Source organism: Heptranchias perlo, chromosome 28 (genome assembly GCF_035084215.1).
Source record: "Heptranchias perlo isolate sHepPer1 chromosome 28, sHepPer1.hap1, whole genome shotgun sequence".
NCBI lineage: Eukaryota > Metazoa > Chordata > Chondrichthyes > Hexanchiformes > Hexanchidae > Heptranchias > Heptranchias perlo.
The window spans coordinates 221,850-242,602 of NC_090352.1; the positions used below are offsets into that span (position 1 = coordinate 221,850).

General features: G+C 46.5%; 1 protein-coding gene across 2 annotated transcripts in view; it reads left to right on the top strand.

The window, feature by feature from the left end:
• The window catches only part of LOC137344767 (carbohydrate-responsive element-binding protein-like), a 400,141-nt gene that overhangs the window by 205,671 nt on the left and 173,717 nt on the right, over positions 1-20,753 (top strand). For both annotated transcript variants that reach the window (XM_068007895.1, XM_068007893.1), the window contains one exon: positions 6,319-6,496. In XM_068007895.1, the coding sequence (XP_067863996.1) occupies positions 6,319-6,496 (178 nt within the window). The remainder of the gene's footprint in view (positions 1-6,318; positions 6,497-20,753) is intronic.

Sequence of the window (20,753 nt, forward strand, 5' to 3'; positions counted from 1 at the left end):
CTGCTGATTACCACCTACCGTCCTCCCTCAGCTGATGAATCAGTCCTCCTCCATGTTGAACACCACTTGGAGGAAGCACTGAGGGTAGCAAGGGCACAGAATGTACTCTGGGTGGGGGACTTCAATGTCCATCACCAAGAGCACCACTACTGACCGAGCTGGCCGACTCCTGAGGGACTTAGCTGCCAGACTGGGCCTGCGGCAGGTGGTGAGCGAACCAACACCAGAGAGAAACGTACTTGACCTTGTCCTCACCAATCTACCTGTCGCAAATGCATCTGTCCATGACAGTATTGGTAGGAATGACCACCGCACAGTGGTGGTGGACAATTAAACAACTAATGGGAGGAGGAGGCTCTGCAAACATCCCCATCCTCAATGATGGCAGAGTCCAGCACGTGAGTGCAAAAAACAAGGCTGAAGCATTTGCAACCATCTCCAGCCGGAAGTGCTGAGTGGATGATCCATCTCGGCCTCCTCCCGATATCCCCACCATCACAGAAACCAGTCTTCAGCCAATTCGATTTACTCCACGTGATATCAAGAAACGGCTGAGTGCACTGGATACAGCAAAGGCTATGGGCCCCGACAACATCCCAGCTGTCGTGCTGAACACTTGTGCTCCAGAACTAGCTGCGCCTCTAGCCAAGCTGTTCCAGTACAGCTACAACACTGGCATCTACCCGACAATGTGGAAAATTGCCCAGGTATGTCCTGTCCACAAAAAGCAGGACAAATACAATCCGGCCAATGACCGCCCCATCAGTCTACTCTCAATCAACAGCAAAGTGATGGAAGGTGTCGTCGACAGTGCTATCAAGCGGCACTTACTCACCAATAACCTGCTCACCGATGCTCAGTTTGGGTTCCGCCAGGACCACTCGGCTCCAGACCTCATTACAGCCTTGGTCCAAACATGGACAAAAGAGCTGAATTCCAGAGGTGAGGTGAGAGTGACTGCCCTTGACATCAAGGCAGCATTTGACCGAGTGTGGCACCAAGGAGCCCGAGTAAAATTGAAGTCAATGGGAATCAGGGGGAAAACTCTCCAGTGGCTGGAGTCATACCTAGCACAAAGGAAGATGGTAGTGGTTGTTGGAGGCCAATCATCTCAGCCCCAGGACATTGCTGCAGGAGTTCCTCAGGGTAGTGTCCTAGGCCCAACCATCTTCAGCTGCTTCATCAATGACCTTCCCTCCATCATAAGGTCAGAAATGGGAATGTTCGCTGATGATTGCACAGTGTTCAGTTCCATTCGCAACCCCTCAGATAATGAAGCAGTCCGAGCCCGCATGCAGCAAGACCTGGACAATATCCAGGCTTGGGTTGATAAGTGGCAAGTAACATTCGCGCCAGACAAGTGCCAGGCAATGACCATCTCCAACAAGAGAGAGTCTAACCACCTCCCCTTGACATTCAACGGCATTACCATCGCCGAATCCCCCACCATCAACATCTTGGGGGCCACCATTGGCCAGAAACTTAACTGGACCAGCCACATAAATACTGTGACTACAAGAGCAGGTCAGAGGCTGGGTATTCTGCGGCGAGTGACTCACCTCCTGACTCCCCAAAGCCTTTCCACCATCTACAAGGCACAAGTCAGGAGTGTGATGGAATAGTCTCCACTTGCCTGGATGAGTGCAGCTCCAACAACACTCAAGAAGCTCAACACCATCCAGGACAAAGCAGCCCGCTTGATTGGCACCCTCTCCACCACCCTAAACATTCACACCCTTCATCACCAGCACACTATGGCTGCAGCGTGTACCATCTACAGGATGCACTGCAGCAACTCGCCAAGGCTTCTTCGACAGCACCTCCCAAACCCGCGACCTCTACCACCTAGAAGGACAAGAGCAGCAGGCACATGGGAACAACACCACCTGCACGTTCCCCTCCAAGTCACACACCATCCCGACTTTGAAATATATCACCGTTCCATCATCGACGCTGGGTCAAAATCCTTGAACTCCCTTCCTAACAGCACTGTGGGAGAACCTTCACCACACGGACTGCAGCGGTTCAAGAAGGCGGCTCACCACCACCTTCTCAAGGGCAATTAGGGATGGGCAATAAATGCTGGGCTCGCCAGCGATGCCCACATCCCATGAACGAATTAAAAAAAAAATTTGTGCTCCCATGACTAAATCATATCTGTCTCTTCTCTCCTCCAGGACCATCACACATAGAGCAGCAGCTCCTGCCCTTTGCAGACAGGACACATGGGAACCAGGCACCAGCACAGATACTCACACTTCGGTGGGTCCTGTTAGACAGTTAGGTGTGTTGTCACCTGGTGAATCGGACTTCACAAGTGAGCACGAGCAGAGAGTGTTTGCAGGGAGGGCACTGCCCTCTCCGAGCTCTGCCTAGCTGGATACCGATGTTGAACCCCGGGGGCCGTCAATGAAAGGGAGAATGATCGAGGCTCAGCAGCGAGGTACTCTCCACAACATTGGAGAGGATGGAGGAGTCCAGCTCAAGCATTGGTGGATTGATGTCGCAGGCCATTGCGAGGATGTTTCCATGGAGAGAGTGGCCTTCTCTGTGGACCTACAATCATGGCAATTGACCCAGTCCATGCAGGCCACGACCACGGCTGTGCAAAGTATGCCAACGTGTCTACCGCCTAAAACTGGATGACAGATACCTTATCCGTGGCCTTACAGCGTGTCACTGATCTGCACCAAGCTGCTCTCCAGTAGAGAGGTAGGAGTGATGTGGCCCTAGTCCAGGGGAGGGATGATGGCAAAAGAGGACATGCAAGTGGGAACTCCACTCAAAGCACTCCCACGTCTCATCCGTTGCCTCCTCCTCCACCAGCACCCGAAATGCTGCCTCCTCTCTCGATGGCCGAGTCTGTCCCTGCACAGGTGCAGATGGAACAGTCTTTGTCGGGGCCCTCATGGGCTCCGAAACCCAGGGGTCTTCGGCCACGAGCATCTCAGCAGTTGGAGCAGGGATCAGAGCAGCCTGCCTCTACCTCTACTGAAGCCAGAGGGATTGTACCATGTAGGAGTGGCAGACAGAGAAAAAGAAAGGCTTTGTAGTTCACCGAGGGTATGCACACGGGTGTTTGTGAAAATGTTTGGTAAATATCTTTAATGTCTTAATTCACGTAAAATATATTAATTTGCACCACTTTCCCATATTGACCATTTTTGCCTGGCAAGTGGCAATTCGGGTTTTCAGTTGCTTGATGATGAATGTGAAGACATGAATTGACTGAGACCAATTGGTGGATGTGTATTGGGTGGATGGTTGGTTACAGGACTGTTTTGTGTGAGTGGGGAGGGAGGAGGCGGGGGATGTGATCGTTTCTTTGGTCCAGCCAGTGAATAACTGAATCTTCAAGCTATTAGGGCATCCCAAGCAGCAATGTGATTGGCTGGCCTAACGTTGGGGGCCCCATCTTCCTCTTCTTCCTCCTTTCCATTGGAATCTTCATCAGATGACGAGTCCTGAGCCTCTTGTTCCTCCTGGACCTCGAGTTGTGTAGAACGCAGTGCATCACGATTATCCTGGAGAGCCTCACTGGCGAGTACTGACGGGCACCTCCAGACCTGTCCAGGCACTTGAAGTGCATTTTCAAGCTGCGGATGGCTTGCTCGATGCCACATCTGGTTGTTATATGGCTGGCGTTGTAGAGTTCCTGATGCTCATCGGTGGGTTCCTCAGAGGTGTCATCAGCCAGGTTTGAAGGGGGTATCTTTTGTCGCCTACCAGCTACCCCTTAAGGGTGATTCCAGGTATGAACAGTCGGGAATGTCGGACTCCCACAGGATGAAACCGTCACGGCAGCTCCCAGGGAATCTGGCGCAGACCTGCAGGAACCTTTCCTTGTGGTTGAACACCAGCTGAACATTGATGGAATGAAGTCCCTTGCAGTTGATAAATGCTCCTGATTGGTCAGGGGGTCCTTGGATTACCACGTGTGTGCAATCGATGTCACCCTGCACCTGTGGGAAGTCAGCCAGAGATGCAAATCTGAGTGCCCGCTCATTCTGGGCAATGTCATCACAGGCGAAGTTTATATAACTCCCAGCCCTGGCAAACAATCCATCCGTCACCTGCCATTTATGTGCAGCCGACTGCGAGACGCTCGATATATCTCCAGTGGCGCCCAGTGCCCTGTAAGGAGCCAGAGGCAAAAGTATTGAGAGCGGTGGTGACTTTCACTGCAACTGGTAATGAGCAGCCACCAGGTCCAGCAGCGACCAGCTCTTCTTCTAGCAGGCTGCAGGTGTCTGTGACCACCTGACGTGACAGTCTCAGCCTCTGGAAGCCCTGCTCTTCTGAGTGGTCAAGGAAGCTGAGCCTCTGCCTGTACACCCTGTTACATGGGTAGTGCTTCCTGCAAACTCAGCCTCTCTATTGCTCCCCTCTCTGATGTCCACCCCTCTATTATCCACCTCTCTGTTGTCCACCCCTCTGTTGTTCACCCCTCTGTTGTCCACCCCTCCGTTGTCCACCTCTCCATTGTCCACCCCTCTATTGTCCACCTCTCCATTGTCCACCCCTCTATTGTCCACCCCTCCATTGTCCACCCCTCCATTGTCCACCCCTCCATTGTCCACCTCTCCATTGTCCACCCCTCTATTGTCCACCTCTCCATTGTCCACCCCTCTATTGTCCACCCCTCCATTGTCCACCCCTCCATTGTCCACCCCTCCATTGTCCACCCCTCTATTGTCCACCCCTCCATTGTCCACCCCTCTATTATCCACCCCTCCATTGTCCACCCCTCTATTGTCCACCCCTCTATTGTCCACCCCTCTATTGTCCACCCCTCCATTGTCCACCTCTCCATTGTCCACCCCTCTATTGTCCACCCCTCCATTGTCCACCCCTCTATTATCCACCCCTCTATTGTCCACCCCTCTATTGTCCACCCCTCTATTGTCCACCCCTCCATTGTCCACCTCTCCATTGTCCACCCCTCTATTGTCTACCCCTCCATTGTCCACCCCTCCATTGTCCACCCCTCCATTGTCCACCCCTCTATTGTCCACCTGAATCCTTTGCTGTTGTGGATGCTGATTGTCTTCCTCGTCTGGAGTCCAATCAAAAGCAGCCATGGTGCCCCCATTCTGTTCTATGTGTGAACACCTCTAAACTGTACAAATGCATCAGTCACAAGTTCTCTCAGCAAACCGTTTCCTGGAGGGAACTGAGGAAGCAGTTGTGAGCACTGGGCCTTTATTCATACCAGGCTACCTAATCTTTAACCAGCCCCTTGAAGTGCCGCTCAGTCTCGCCTCCGTTTCACTGCTGAATTTCCCAAGTCCTGGGAAACCCGTGCAGGAGGCATTAATTTCAAACACTGCCAAAATCTCATGAAAGGAGCCTCATTAACATATTATAAGGACTGACTCACCTCTCCAGAACGGGTTACTCAGACACCCAGATATCCACTGCAGCGGGTTAGGGTCTGGTTTCGCCAATTTAATGATTTAACCCCCACCCCGGCCCGACCCTCTCCCGCCCGACCTGGGTCATGGGGGCTTAATATCAACCTCTATGCCTCTATTAATAAAGCCCAGGAGCCCATATGCTTTTTTTAACAGCCTCTCAACTTTTCCTGCTACCTTCAAAGATTTGTGTACATACACCCCCAGGTCTCTCTGTTCCTGCACCCTCTTTAAAATTGTACCATTTAGTTTATATTGCCTCTCCTCATTCTTCCCATCAAAATGCATCACTTCACACTTCTCTGCGTTAAATTTCATCTGCCATGTGTCTGCCCATTTCACCAGTCTGTCTCTGTCCTCCTGAAGTCTGCTACTATCCTCGTTATTGTTTACCACATTTCCGAGTTTTGTGTTATCTGCAGACTTTGAAATTATATCCTCTACACCCAAGTCCAGGTCATTAATATATATCAAAAAGAGCAGTGGTCCTAATACTGACCCCTGGGGAACACCACTATATACTTCCCTCCAGCCTGAGAAACAACCGTTCACCACTACTCTCTGCTTTCTGTCCTTAGCCAATTTTCTATCCATGCTGCCACTGTCCCTTTAATCCCATGGGCTTTAATTTTGCTAATAAGTCTATTATTTGGTACTTTATCAAACAACTTGTGAAAATCCATATCAACCTCACGACCCTCGACAACCCTCTCGGTTTATTGACTGCACACACTATTAGGACACTGCCGTCAGTCAGTGCCATTCCTGTAGATACTGAAGTCCTAACTGTTCCCAGCCTTCAACCCTTGGTGATTTTTGCAATGTCAGCCCCTCTTGCTGTAGTGCTGGGCGATGAGTAGCTGGAAACGTATTACTGATGTATTTAATGTAATTGTTTTCCCAGACCAGTGCACTTTCAGAATTCCCAGGAACTACCTTGATGAAGGCAGCTCAGCAAGTCCTCAGAGACCAGCCTCCACAGTCCAGTATTTCATACTCGGTCCCATTTGTTATTCCAAAGACAGAGAGATTGTCACCGAGCTCAGCCAGCAATGGGAAGGTACCATCCCCGTCGCTGCCAGGTATTTACTGGGAATAATTATTGACTTTCCACTACTGGAATCGTCATTTCTGTTAATACAAGAAATTGGAATGAATTCCTTTATTTATCCTGGTTCTTCTTTCCAGGACTCAGAGGGTTGATCTGTCACTCTAGAGTACCACTGGCCAGTAGGGGTGCCAGTGCCTCCGATATGGGCTGTTGTGAGACGGTAGTTTATGATTTTACACAGGGCTGAGATCTCACTATTAGTCCTGTCCTGTGAATGTTGTCTTGCAGCATCAATGGGGAGCGTTGTTACAGACAACACACAATAACAACACATCTGTGTGATCAAGATTGTTGCATCAGGCATGTGTGCGTCTCTGTAAGGTGCCAAGCATGCTCATTAGCTAATGTTTCACATTCACGAAAAAGCACCAATCCAAAGAACATGTAAAGCCTCACAAACACACTTCACTATGTCTCAGGAAAATTCCATTCACAAAAAGGAGCCAATCACATCCGTCAAGATAGACTTTGGACAATTTGACAGTTTTTATTCCTCCCTCATTTCCCACTGTCTGAGTTCTTCCCTCCTCCCCAGCCACTTTACAGACTCCTGGTACAGAATGTTATCCTCCTCACCCTCTCATGCCCCGACTGCCACATTCAAGATCATCACTGGTCTTCAGTTCCCCATCACAGGCCCTTTCTTACCAGCCTTGGCCTTGCATTTTGCTCCCTTCCTCAAGCCCCTGCCCCCCCATTGTTCACTTAGACCTTATTTCATGATGAGTTTGAGACCACTGCACATGTTTGATACTCTGAGCTGTGCCACTGTGCAAGTTTAGACTCCTGGTGGTGAACGTGAAGGTTCAGGATTTCCCAACTTCAGTCTGTAGCAGGGTGGATGAGCCCCACAAGAAATGTGAACAGAGATGAGGGGCACCTTCCCGATAAAAGCAGACTTCTTCATCATTAGGAGCTGAGTGACAACAGTGGACTCCATCAGAGGGAAGGGAACAGTGGCTGGGAGTGGGGCTTTGGAGAGAGAGGGGAAGGAGGGCGCCAGTATTAACTGAGAGGGAAAGAGAAGAAAGAATTCCAACATTCACTGAGGGGGGATGAGTGTCAGCTTGAATGGGGCTGGCACGTGCTTTTACTGGAGGGGACTTTCAAACCCAAATAGGATAATCGTCCCTCATTGCTCCTCCTGCAACAGGACCTCCAACTCTTCAACATCGAAAGTTGCAGCAGTGTCGTGAACACACAGCTTCTGAGCAACTAGCAACTTTTCTGTTCACCCTCACAACTTTCTCTGTTTGGGGGCTTTGCAGTACTCTCAGGGCTGATCCTGTGCTCTCCAGCCAAGTGTGCTGTACATACATAGAGGTTACAACATGGAAACAGGCCATTCACAAAAACAGTCCGTGCTCCTGTCGATCTCTGGACAAGATACCTCTCTGCCTAGAGCCTATTCAGAATAGAGGGTGAAGCTTATATTATACAATGAGGCACTATGCGTACAAGTTTGCCTGCGCTTTGGACTAGCAAAGTTGGAGCTGATATTTGGCCCCAGATGCAGCCACTTACCTTGAAGTCACACATCCCTTTAAATTTGATCTGCTGGCTCAATGTTCCGCACATGAGGGATGAGGGATTTCAATTATGTGGATAGACTGGAGAAGCTGGGGTTGTTCTCCTTAGAGCAGAGAAGGTTCATTTTGGTAGGAAGAATGAGGAGAGGCAATATAATCTAAATGGTACAATTTCACAGAGGTACAGGAACAGAGAGACCTGGGGGTGTATGTATTCAAGTCTTTGAAGGTGGCAGGATAAGCTGAGACAGCTGTTAAAAAGGCAAATGGGATCCTGGGCTTTATAAGAACATAAGAAATAGGAGCAGGAGTAGGCCAATCGGCCCCTCGAGCCTGCTCCGCCATTCAATAAGATCATGGCTGATCTGATCCTAACCTCAAATCTAAATTCATGTCCAATTTCCTGCCCGCTCCCCGTAACCCCTAATTCCCTTTACTTCTAGGAAACTGTCTATTTCTGTTTTAAATTTATTTAATGATGTAGCTTCCACAGCTTCCTGGGGCAGCAAATTCCACAGACCTACTACCCTCTGAGTGAAGAAGTTTCTCCTCATCTCAGTTTTGAAAGAGCAGCCCCTTATTCTAAGATTATCCCCCCTAGTTCTAGTTTCACCCATCCTTGGGAACATCCTTACCGCATCCACCCAATCAAGCCCCTTCACAATCTTATATGTTTCAATAAGATCGCCTCTCATTCTTCTGAACTCCAACGAATTTGATTGAGTTTTTTGAAGGGGTAACCAAGAAGATAGATGAGGGCTGTGCAGTAGACGTGGTCTACATGGACTTCAGCAAAGCATTTGACAAGGTACCGCATGGTAGGTTGTTACATAAGGTTAAATCTCATGGGATCCAAGGTGAGGTAGCCAATTGGATACAAAATTGGCTTGACGACAGAAGACAGAGGGTGGTTGTCGAGGGTTGTTTTTCAAACTGGATGCCTGTGTCCAGCGGTGTGCCTCAGGGATCGGTGCTGGGTCCGCTGTTATTTGTTATTTATATTAATGATTTGGATGAGAATTTAGGAGGCATGGTTAGTAAGTTTGCAGATGACACCAAGATTGGTGGCATTGTGGACAGTGAAGAAGGTTATCTAGGATTGCAACGGGATCTTGATAAATTGGGCCAGTGGGCCGATGAATGGCAGATGGAGTTTAATTTAGATAAATGTGAGGTGATGCATTTTGGTAGATCGAATCGGGCCAGGACCTACTCCGTTAATGGTAGGGCGTTGGGGAGAGTTATAGAACAAAGAGATCTAGGAGTACAGATTCATAGCTCCTTGAAAGTGGAGTCACAGGTGGATAGGGTGGTGAAGAAGGCATTCAGCATGCTTGGTTTCATTGGTCAGAACATTGAATGCAGGAGTTGGGATGTCTTGTTGAAGTTGTACAGGGCATTGGTGAGGCCACACTTGGAGTACTGTGTACAGTTCTGGTCACCCTATTATAGAAAGGATATTATTAAACTAGAAAGAGTGCAGAAAAGATTTACTAGGATGCTACCGGGACTTGATGGTTTGACTTACAGGGAGAGGTTAGACAGACTGGGACTTTATTCCCTGGAGAGTAGGAGGTTAAGGGGTGATCTTATAGAAGTCTATAAAATAATGAGGGGCATAGATAAGGTCGATAGTCAAAATCTTTTCCCAAAGGTAGGGGAGTCTATAACGAGGGGGCACAGATTTAAGGTGAGAGGGGAGAGATACAAAAGGATCCAGAGGGGCAATTTTTTCACTCAAAGGGTGGTGAGTGTCTGGAACGAGCTGCCAGAGGCAGTAGTAGAGGCGGGTACAATTTTGTCTTTTAAAAAGCATTTGGACAGTTACATGGGGAAGATGGGTATCGAGGGATATGGGCCAAGTGCAGGCAATTGGGACTAGCTTAGTGGTATAAACTGGGCGACATGGACATGTTGGGCCGAAGGGCCTGTTTCCATGTTGTAACTTCTATGATTCTATGATTCTATGAGTAGAGTCCCAATCTACTCAACCTCTCCTCATATGTCCACCCCCTCATCCCCGGGATTAACCGAGTGAACCTTCTTTGTACTGCCTCGAGAGCAAGTATGTCTTTTCTTAAGTATGGACACCAAAACTGTATGCAGTATTCCAGGTGCGGTCTCACCAATACCTCCCTGTTTTTATATCCTATCCCCCTAGCAATAAAAGCCAACATTCCATTGGCCTTCTTGATCACCTGCTGCACCTGCATACTAACTTTTTGATTTTCTTGCACTACGACCCCCAGATCCCTTTGTACTGCAGTACTTTCCAGTTTCTCGCCATTAAGATGATAACTTGCTCTCTGATTTTTCCTGCCAAAGTGCATAACCTCACATTTTCCAATATTGTATTGCATCTGCCAAATCTCTGCCCACTCACCCAGCTTGTCTATATCCCCTTGTAGGTTTTTTATGTCCTCCTTACTCTCTACTTTCCCTCCCATCTTTGTATCATCTGCAAACTTTGATATGTTACACTCGGTCCCCTCCTCCAAATCGTTAATATAGATTGTAAAGAGTTGGGGACCCAGCACCGACCCCTGCGGAACACCACTGGCTACTGGTTGCCAGTCCGAGAATGACCCATTTATCCCAACTCTCTGCTTCCTGTTAGATAACCAATCCTCCACCCATGCCAGAATATTACCCCCAATCCAGTGATTCTTTATCTTGATTTTAATCGTATTTAGCTCCTCCCCCCCCCTAGAGCCCCCTGTTTGTCCAGTGTTGGGATATTCTTAGTGTCCTCTACCGTAAAGACTGAAACAAAATATTTGTTCAGCATTTTTGCCATCTCCATGTTTCCCACCATTAATTTTCCGGTCTCATCTTCTAAGGGACCTACGTTTGCCTTAGCCACCCTTTTTCTTTTTATATAACTATAGAAACTCTTGCTATCTGTTTTTATATTTTTTGCTAATTTATTTTCATAATCTATCTTCCCTTTCTTAATCAATCCTTTAGTTACTTTTTGCTGTCTTTTGAAGACTTCCCAAACTTCTATCCTCCCACTAAGTTTGGCTACCTTATATGTCCTTGTTTTTAGTCGGATACTATCCTTAATTTCTTTACTTAGCCACGGATGGCTGTCATTTCTTTTACACCCTTTTTTTCTCAGTGGAATATATATTTTTTGAAAGTTGTAAAATAACTCCTTAAATGAACACCACTGCTCATGTACCGTCTTACCCTTTAATCTATTTTCCCAGTCCACTTTAATCAATTCCGCTCTCATACCATCATAGTCTCCTTTATTCAAGCTCAGTACGCTTGTTTGAGAACCAACCTTCTCACCCTCTAATTGGATATGGAATGTAACCATGTTATGGTCACTCATTCCAAGGGGATCCTTAACTAGGACATTATTAATTAATCCTGGCTCATTTCACAGGACCAGGTCCAAGGTTGCTTGCCCCCTTGTAGGATCAGTTACATACTGCTCAAGAAATCCATCCCTAATACACTCAATAAACTCTTCCTCAAGGTGCCCTGCCCAATTTGATTTGTCCAGTTAATATGATAGTTAAAATCCCCCATAATTATAGCTGTTCCCTTATTACATGCCCCGACTATTTCCTGATTAATACTTCTTCCAGCAGAGTTGCAACTATTAGGAGGCCCATATACTACACCCACTAGTGTTTTTGTCCCCTTATTATTCCTTATCTCTGCCCAAACTGTTTCATTATCCTGATCCTTTGTCCCAATATCATTTCTCTATTACAGTGATTCCTTCCTTTATTAACATAGCCACCCCACCTCCCCTTCCTTCCTGCCTGTCCTTCCTGATTGTTAAATACCCTGGCATATTTAATTCCTAGTCGTTGTCACCCTGCAGCCATGTTTCTGTAATGGCCACAAGATCATACCCATACGTAGTTATTTGTGCCGTTAACTCGTCCATTTTGTTACGAATGCTACGTGCATTCAGATAAAGAACTTTCAAATATGTTTTGTGACACTTAGTTCCTGCTTTTTCCTTTTTTAACACTTTACCTTTTACTCCATACCTTCTGTCCCTTCCTGATACGCTTTCCTCTGTCTCCCTGCTCAGGTTCCCAACCCCCTGCCACAGCTTTGATGCTGGGTTAATCGCCTTACGCCTTCTAGTTTTTATTTTATCTGTCGTGCCTAAAGTACACTTTCTTTCCGCTGCTCTACGCTTTTCCCTTTCACTTGTTCTTGAACAACTGTTTGTACTATTTGTATTGTAGATTTCCCCTGGGTCTTCCCCTCTCTTGCTGCTCTCAACTTTATTCTCTTCTGACTCCCCACTCAGGTTCCCATCCCCCTGCCACTCTAGTTTAAACCTTCCCCAACAGCACGAGCAAACACCCCCGCGAGGACATTGGTCCCGGTCCTGCTCGGGTGTAACCCGTCACGCTTGTACAGGTCCCACCTTCCCCAGAACTGGTCCCAATGTCCCAGGAATCTAAATCCCTCCCTCCTACACCATCCCTGCAGCCACGCATTCATCCTGTCTATTCTCCTGTTCCTATACTCACTAGCATGTGGCACTGGTAGTAATCCTGAGATCACTACCTTTGAAGTCCTGCTTTTTAATTTATCTCCTAACTCCTTAAATTCACCTTGCAGGACCTCATCCCTTTTTTTACCTATGTCGTTGGTACCAATATGGACCACGACTACTGGCTGTTCATCCTCCCCCTCCAGAATGCCCTGCAGCCGTTCCGTGACATCCTTGACCTATAAATAGAAGCATAGAGTGCAAAAGCAAGGAAGTTATGCTAAACCTTTACAAAACATTGGTTAGGCCTCAGCTGGAGTATTTTGTCAAATTCTGGGCATCACACTTTAGGAAGGATGTCAAGGCCTTAGAGAGGGTGCAGAGGAGATTTACTAGAATGGTACCAGGGATGAGGGACTTCAGTTACATGGATAGACTGGAGAATCTGGGATTGTTCTCCTTAGAGCAGAGAAGGTTAAGAGGAAATTTGCTCGGTGTTCAAAATCATGAGGGGTTTTGATAGAGTAAATAAGGAGAAACTGTTTCAGTGGCAGAAGGGTCAGTAACCAGAGGACACAGATTTAAGGTAATTGGCAAAAGAACCAGAGGCGACATGAGGAAAAAAATGTTCTGCAGCGAGCGCACTGCCTGGGAGGGTGGTGGAAGTGGATTCAATAGTAATTTTCAAAAGAAGAAAAATTTGCAGGGCCATGGGAAAGGGCAGGGGAGTGGGACTAATGGGATAGCTCTTTCAAAGAGCCGGCACAGGCACGATGGGCTGAATGGCCTCCTTCTGTGCTGTATCATTCTATGATTCTAAGTTATGGAAACCCTTATTAAAGATAAGATCGGGGAGCATCTGGATAGAAATAAAATCATAACAGATAGTCACTATGTGTTCTTGCCAATCTAACTTACTGGTTTTCTCTGAGGGTGGAACAAAGGGAGCTTGATGGGGTAAGGCAGTGGAAGTGGTTTACTTGGATTTCAGTAAGGTGTTTGATACAGTTCCTCTGGAAAGGCTGGTACTGAAAATAAAGAAAGTGGGAATCAGTGGAAATATTTTACAACGGATACGCAATTTATTGACTGATAGAACCCGGGGCTGGAGATACAGGGATTGTCACCAGCCGGGAGAATTGTACCAGTCGGGTCCCACAGGGGTCTGTTTTTAATATCTTTATGAATGATCTGGGGCTGGGAGTCAGAGTGGCTAAATTTGCAGATGATAGAAAGCAAATGAAGGTGGTGAACTCCAGAGCTGAACAGGAGGATTAGAATATACTTGGGAATTGGACTGACAGGTGGCAGATGAAATTCAGTGTAGAGAAATGCAAAGTACTTCACAAGGGGACAAAAGTACAGGAGAGCTGGGTCTATAGCACACACATCTGAGGAGTGCAAAATCTGGTGAGGGTATAGCTCTTAAAGGGCTGCTACTTGCCTTTAAAGGGGAATTTTTTCTGGTGGCAGAAAAGTGGACCAGAGTGGCAAAAGAATCAGAGGCGACATGAGGAAAAACATTTTTACGCATCGAGTTGTTATGATCTGGAATGCACTGCCTGTTTCCACCGCCCTTTCAGGCAGTGAATTCCAGATCATAACAACTCGCTGCGTAAAAAAAATTTCCCCCATGTCGCCTCTGGCTCTTTTGTCAATTACCTTAAATCTGTGTCCTCTGGTTACCGACCCTCCTGACACTGAAAACAGTTTCTCCTTATTTACTCTATCAAAACAGTTCATGATTTTGAACACCTCTATCAAATCTCCCCTTAACCTTCTCTGCTCTAAGGAGGACAATCCAAGCTTCTCCTGTCTGTCCATACAACAGAAGTCCCTCATCCCTGGAACCATTATTTAAGAGAGGTACAGCAGAGATGTGGGAGAGGATTTTACTCTGAATTGCCACTCAAAAACGGATGACTCCAGGTTGTAAAATTGAAGAATCCTGCTCCTAAAATTGGCCCCCAGATCTTTCTCCACGTTGACTACTACAGATGTCACCAAGCGCCTATGGTCTGCCTCACCCCATGCTTAGGACTCTGCTCTATTTCCCTCCATTCCCTCTCTGCACCACTGATGGAGTCGAGCACGATGGCAGCAAAGGAATATTTTGGGAAGACAGCTGGGCAATTCTCCCTCTCCCAACCCTCCTGCTCCTGGTTTTTTTTTTTTTATTCGTTCATGGGATGTGGGCGTCGCTGGCGAGGCCGGCATTTATTGCCCATCCCTAATTGCCCTTGAGAAGGTGGTGGTGAGCCGCCTTCTTGAACCGCTGCAGTCCGCTGCAGCTGAGCTCACACAGAACACAGCCAGAAGTCGTGGTCCATGTGGGAACCAATGTTATAGGAAGGAAAAGGGCTGAGGTCCTGCAGTCAGAGTTTCAGGAGCTAGGGAGAAAGTTAAAAAGCAGGACCTCAAAGGTAGTAATCTCTGGATTACTCCCAGTGCCACACGCTAGTGTGTAAAGGAATAATAGGAAAAGACAGGTTAATGCCTGACTGGAGAAATGGCGCAGGACAGAGGGCTTCAGATTCCTGGGGCTTTGGGACCAGTTCTGGGGGAGGAGGGATCTGTTCAAGATGGACGGGTTATACCTCAACAGAGCTGGGACCAATGTCCTCGTGGAAAGGTTCACTAGTGATGTGAGAGAGGGTTTAAACTAATTTGGCAGGGAGATGGACACCAGGATGAAACATTAGAGAGGAGAAACAAGGTGCACAGAGGACTGGGAGAAACAAATAGAACCAGAGTAAAGAATAGTTCAGAAATTGGAGGGATCAGACGGGGCAAATGCGAGGCAGTCTAAGATGAGATTGGAGTGCATGAGTGTAAATGCACGTAGGGCGATAAATAAGGTTGGTGAGCTCCAGGCTCAAGTTGCTACATAGGACTATGATATAGTGGCAATAATAGAGACCTGGCTCAAAGAAGGGGAGGATTGGGTAATTAATATTCCTGGCTACAAGGTATTCAGGAAAGATAGGGAAGGAAAGAAAGAAACTATTATAGCACTGGAAAGGGAGGGGTCAAAGACAGAATCTATTTGGTTAGAAATAAGGAACACTACTGGGTGTATACTATAGGTTACCAAATAGTGGGAAGGAGACGGGGGCAAATTACAGTGATAATGGGGCACTTCAATTATCCCAATATAGACTGGGATAGTAACAGTGTAATGGGGAAGAGAGAGAGGAATTCCTGAAATGTGTGCAAGAGAACTTTCTGGAACAGTGTGTTTCCTGCCCCTCGAGGAAAGAAGCAGTGCTGGATCTAATTCTGGGGGAGCATTTGGGGAACAGTGATCATAATATCATTAGGATTAGAATAGTTATGGAAAAAGACAAGGAACAAACAAATGTGAAATGCTTACCTGGAGAAGGGCAAATTTCAGTGATTTAAAAAGGGATCTTGCCCAGGTGGATTGGAATCAAAAATTGGTGGTAAAACAGTGATTGAACAATGGGAGACCCTCAGGGAGGAGATGGTTTGGGTACAGAGTAGACACATTCCCACGAGGGGGAAAGGAAGGGCACCCAAAGCTAGAGCTCCCTGGATGACTAAAGATAAAGAGCAAGAGGATAACTAAGGAAAGAGTAGGGCCTATTAGAGACCAAAAAGGTAAACTATGTGTGGAGGCGGAAGATGTTGGTATGGTTCTTAATGAATACTTTGCATCTGTCTTCACAAAGGAGAGGGATGATGCAGGGATTGAAGTTAAGGAGGAGGAGTGTGAAATATTGGACGGGATAAACATAGTGAGAGAGGAAGTATCGAGATTAGCATCTTTGAAAGTAGATAAATCACCAGGGCCGGATGAAATGTATCCCAGGCTGTTAAAAGAAGCCAGGGAGGAAATATCGGAGGCTTTAACAATCATTTTCCAATCCTCACTGGATACAGGTGTAGTGCCGGAGGATTGGAGGACTGCTAACGTTGTACCTTTGTTTAAAAAGGGAGCGAAGGATAGACCGAGTAACTACAGGACAGTCAGCCTAACCTCGGTGGTTGGCAAATTATTGGAATCAATTCTGAGGGACAGGATAAAGTGTCACTTGGAAAGGCATGGACTAATCAAGGACAGTCAGCACGGATTTGTTAAGGGGAGGTCATGTCTGACTAACTTGATTGAATTTTTTGAGGAGGTAACAAGGAGGATTGATGAGGGTAGCGCAATTGATGTAGTCTACATGGATTTTAGGAAGGCTTTTGACAAGGTCCCACATGGCAGACTGGTGAAAAAAGTAAAAGCCCATGGGATCCAAGGGAATGTGGCAAATTGGATCCAAAATTGGCTCAGTTGCAGGAAGCAAAGGGTAATGGTCGACGGGTGTTTTTGAGACTGGGAGGCTGTTTCCAGTGGGGTACTGCAGGGCTCGGTACTCGGTCCTTTGCTTTTTGTGGTATATATCAATGATTTGGACTTAAACGTGGGGGCATGATTAAGAAATTTGTGGATGACACAAAGATAGGCCGTGTGGTTGATAGTGAGGAGGAAAGCTGTAGACTGCAGGAAGATATCAATGGACTGATCAGATGGGCAGAAAAGTGGCAAATGGAATTCAATCCAGAGAAGTGTGAGGTAATGCATTTGGGGAGGGCAAACAAGGAAAGGGAATACACAATAAATGGGAGGATACTGAGAGGTGTAGAGGAAGTGAAGGACCTTGGAGTGCATGTCCACAGATCCCTGAAGGTAGCAGGACAGGTAGATAAGGTGGTTAAGAAGGCAAATAGGATACTTTCCTTTATTAGCCGAGGCATAGAATATAAAAGCAGGGAGGTTATGCTGGAACTGTATAAAACACTAGTTAGGCCACAGCTTGAGTACTGCGCACAGTTCTGGTCACCACATTATAGGAAGGATGTGATTGCACTAGAGAGGGTACAGAGGAGATTTACAAGGATGTTGCCAGGACTGGAGAATTTTAGCTATGATGACAGATTGGATAGGCTGGGGTTGTTTTCCTTGGAACAGAGGAGGCTGAGGGATGATTTGATTGTGGTGTACAAAATTATGAGGGGCCTACCTCCCTTAGCAGAGAGGTCAATAACCAGGGGGCATAGATTTAAAGTGATTGGTAGAAGGATTTGAGCGGAAACGAGGGTGGTGGGTGTCTGGAACTCACTGCCTGAGAGGGTGGTAGAGGCAGAAAACCTCAACTCATTTAAAAAATACCTGGATGTGCCCCTGAAGAGCCGTGACCTGCAGGGCCTCAGACCAAATGTGGGAAAGTGGGATTAGGCTGGTTGGCTCGTTTCTCAGCCGGCGCGGACACGATGGGCTGAATGGCCTCCTTCTGTGCCATAACTTTTCTATGATTCTATATAGAGATTAAAATGAAACAGAAAAAGGAGGTTTATGACAAATGTAAGGTTCATAATACAGTAGAGAATCAGGCTGAATACAGAAAGTACAGAGGAGATCTAAAAAAAGGAATAAGGGGCAAAGAGAGAGTAAGAGAATAGATTAACATATGCGGCTAACATAAAAGGGAACCTAAAAGTCTTTTGTAAATATATAAATAGTAAAAGTGCAGTCAAAGGAAGGGTGGGACTGATTAGGGACAAAAAAGGAGATCTTCTTGTGGAGGCAGAGGGCATGGCTGAGGCACTAAATGAACACTTCACATCAGTCTTCAGTAGAGAGGAGGATGCTGCCACTGATCTGTAAAGGAGGAGGTAGGAGCGATATTAAATAGGATAAAAATAGATAAAGAGGAGGTACGGTTACTGAGGGAAGTAAGGGTGGAAATTGCGGAGGCTCTGGCCACAATCTTCCAATTCTTGTTAGATATGGGGATGGTGCCGGAGGTCTGGAGGATTACAAATGTTACACCCTGTTCAAAAAAGGGGAGAGGGATAAACCCGGCAATTACAGGCCATTCAGGCTAACATCGGTGGTGGGGAAACTTTTAGAGACAATAATCCGGGACAAAATTAATTGGCACTTGGAAAAGTCTGGGATAATAAATGAAAGTCAACATGGATTTGCTAAAGGATAATCATGTCAGACTAACTTGATTGAGTTCTTTGATGAAGTATCGGAGAGGGTTGATGAGGGTAGTGTGATTGATGTTGTGTATATGGACTTGCAAAAGGCGTTTGGTAAAGTGCCACATAATCGAGTAAACTTCAAGCAGGGAGTATTTAAAGGTCAACAGCCTCTGTTTCTCCAATTGCCAATTCCTGTCCGTGGATTTCAAAGGATGAAGAACTATCCTTGCTCTTCCACTGGATATCCTGTATGGATGTTCCTTTTGGTGGGGGAGATATTCCTACATTTGTACGATGTTGGTCGATGTTATTATTATCATAATAAGTAAAATTAAAGCCCATGGGATTAAAGGGCAGTGGCAGCATGGATACAAACTTGGCTAAAGGACAGAAAGCAGAGAGTAGTGGTGAACGGTTGTTTTTCAGACTGGAGGGAAGTATACAGTGGTGTCCCCCAGGGGTCAGTATTAGGACCACTGCTCTTTTTGATATATATTAATGACCTGGACTTGGGTATAGAGGATATAATTTCAAAGTTTGCAGATGACACAAAACTCGGCAATGTAGTAAACAATGTGGAGGATAGTAACAGGCTTCAGGAGGACATAGACAGACTGGTGAAATGGGCAGACACAGACAGATGAAATTTAATGCAGAGAAGTGTGAAGTGATACATTTTGGTAGGAATCATACAATCATAGAAATTTACAGCACAGAAGGAGACCATTCGGCCCATTGTGTCTGTGCCAGCCGGCCTTGTAGATTATGGCACTTCAAGTGCATTTCCAAGTACTTTTTAAATGGGGGAATGAGGAGAGGCAATATAAACAAAACGGTACAATTTTAAAGAGGGTGCAGGAACAGAGAGACCTGGGGGTGTATGTACACAAATCTTTGAAGATGGCAGGACAAGTTGAGAAGGCTGTTAAAAAAGTATATGGGATCTGGTGCTTTATTAATAGAGGCATAGAGTACAAAAGCAAGGAGGTTTATGCTAAACCTTTAGAAAACCCTGGTTAGGCCTTGACTGGAGTATTGTGTTCAATTTTGTGCACTTTAGGAAGGATAGAAACATAGAAAAATAGGAGCAGGAGTAGGCCATTCGGCCCTTCGAGCCTGCTCCACCATTCAGTATGATCATGGCTGATCCTCTATCTCAATACCATATTCCCGCTCTCTCCCCATACCCCTTGATGCCTTTTGTGTCTAGAAATCTATCTAGCTCCTTCTTAAATATATTCAGTGACTTGGCCTCCACAGCCTTCTGTGGTAGAGAATTCCACAGGTTCACCACCCTCTGAGTGAAGAAATATCTCCTCATTTCAGGCCTAAATGTCCTACCTCGTATCCTGAGACTGTGACCCCTCGTTCTGGACCCCCCAGCCAGGGGAAACATCCTCCCCGCATCCAGTCTGTCTAACCCTGTCAGAATTTTATATGTTTCAATGAGATCCCCTCTCATTCTTCTAAACTCGAGTGAATACAGGCCGAGTCTACTCAATCTCTCCTTAAACGACAGTCCTGCCATCCCAGGAATCAGTCTGGTGAACCTTTGCTGCACTCCCTCTATGGCAAGTATATCCTTTCTGAGGTAAGGAGACCAAAACTGCACACAATACTCCAGATGTGGTCTCACCAAGGCCCTGTATAACTGCAGTAAGACATCCCTGCTCCTGTGCTCATATCCTCTTGCAATGAAGGCCAACGTACCATTTGCCTTCCTAACTGTTTGCTGCACCTGCATGTTTGCTTTCAGTGACTGGTGTACAAGGACACTCAGGTCCATTCCCCAATCTATCACCATTTAAATAATACTCTGCCTTTCTGTTTTTCCTTCTGAAGTGGATAACTTCACATTTATCCACATTATACTGCATCTGCCATGTATTTGCCCACTCATTCAACTTGTCTAAATCACGTTGAAGCCTCTTTGCATCCTCCTCACAACTCACGATCCCACCTAGTTTTGTGTCGTCAGCAAACTTGGAAATATTACATTTGGTTCCCTCATCCAAATCATTGATATGTATTGTGAATAGCTGGGGCCCAAGCACTGATCCCTGCGGTACCCCACTAGTCACTGCCTGCCACCCCGAAAAAGACCCATTTATTCCTACTCTCTGTTTCCTGTCTGTTAACCAATTTTCAATCCATGCCAGTATATTCCCCCCAATCCCATGTGCTTTAATTTTGCACACTAACCTCTTATTTGGGACTTTATCAAAGGCCTT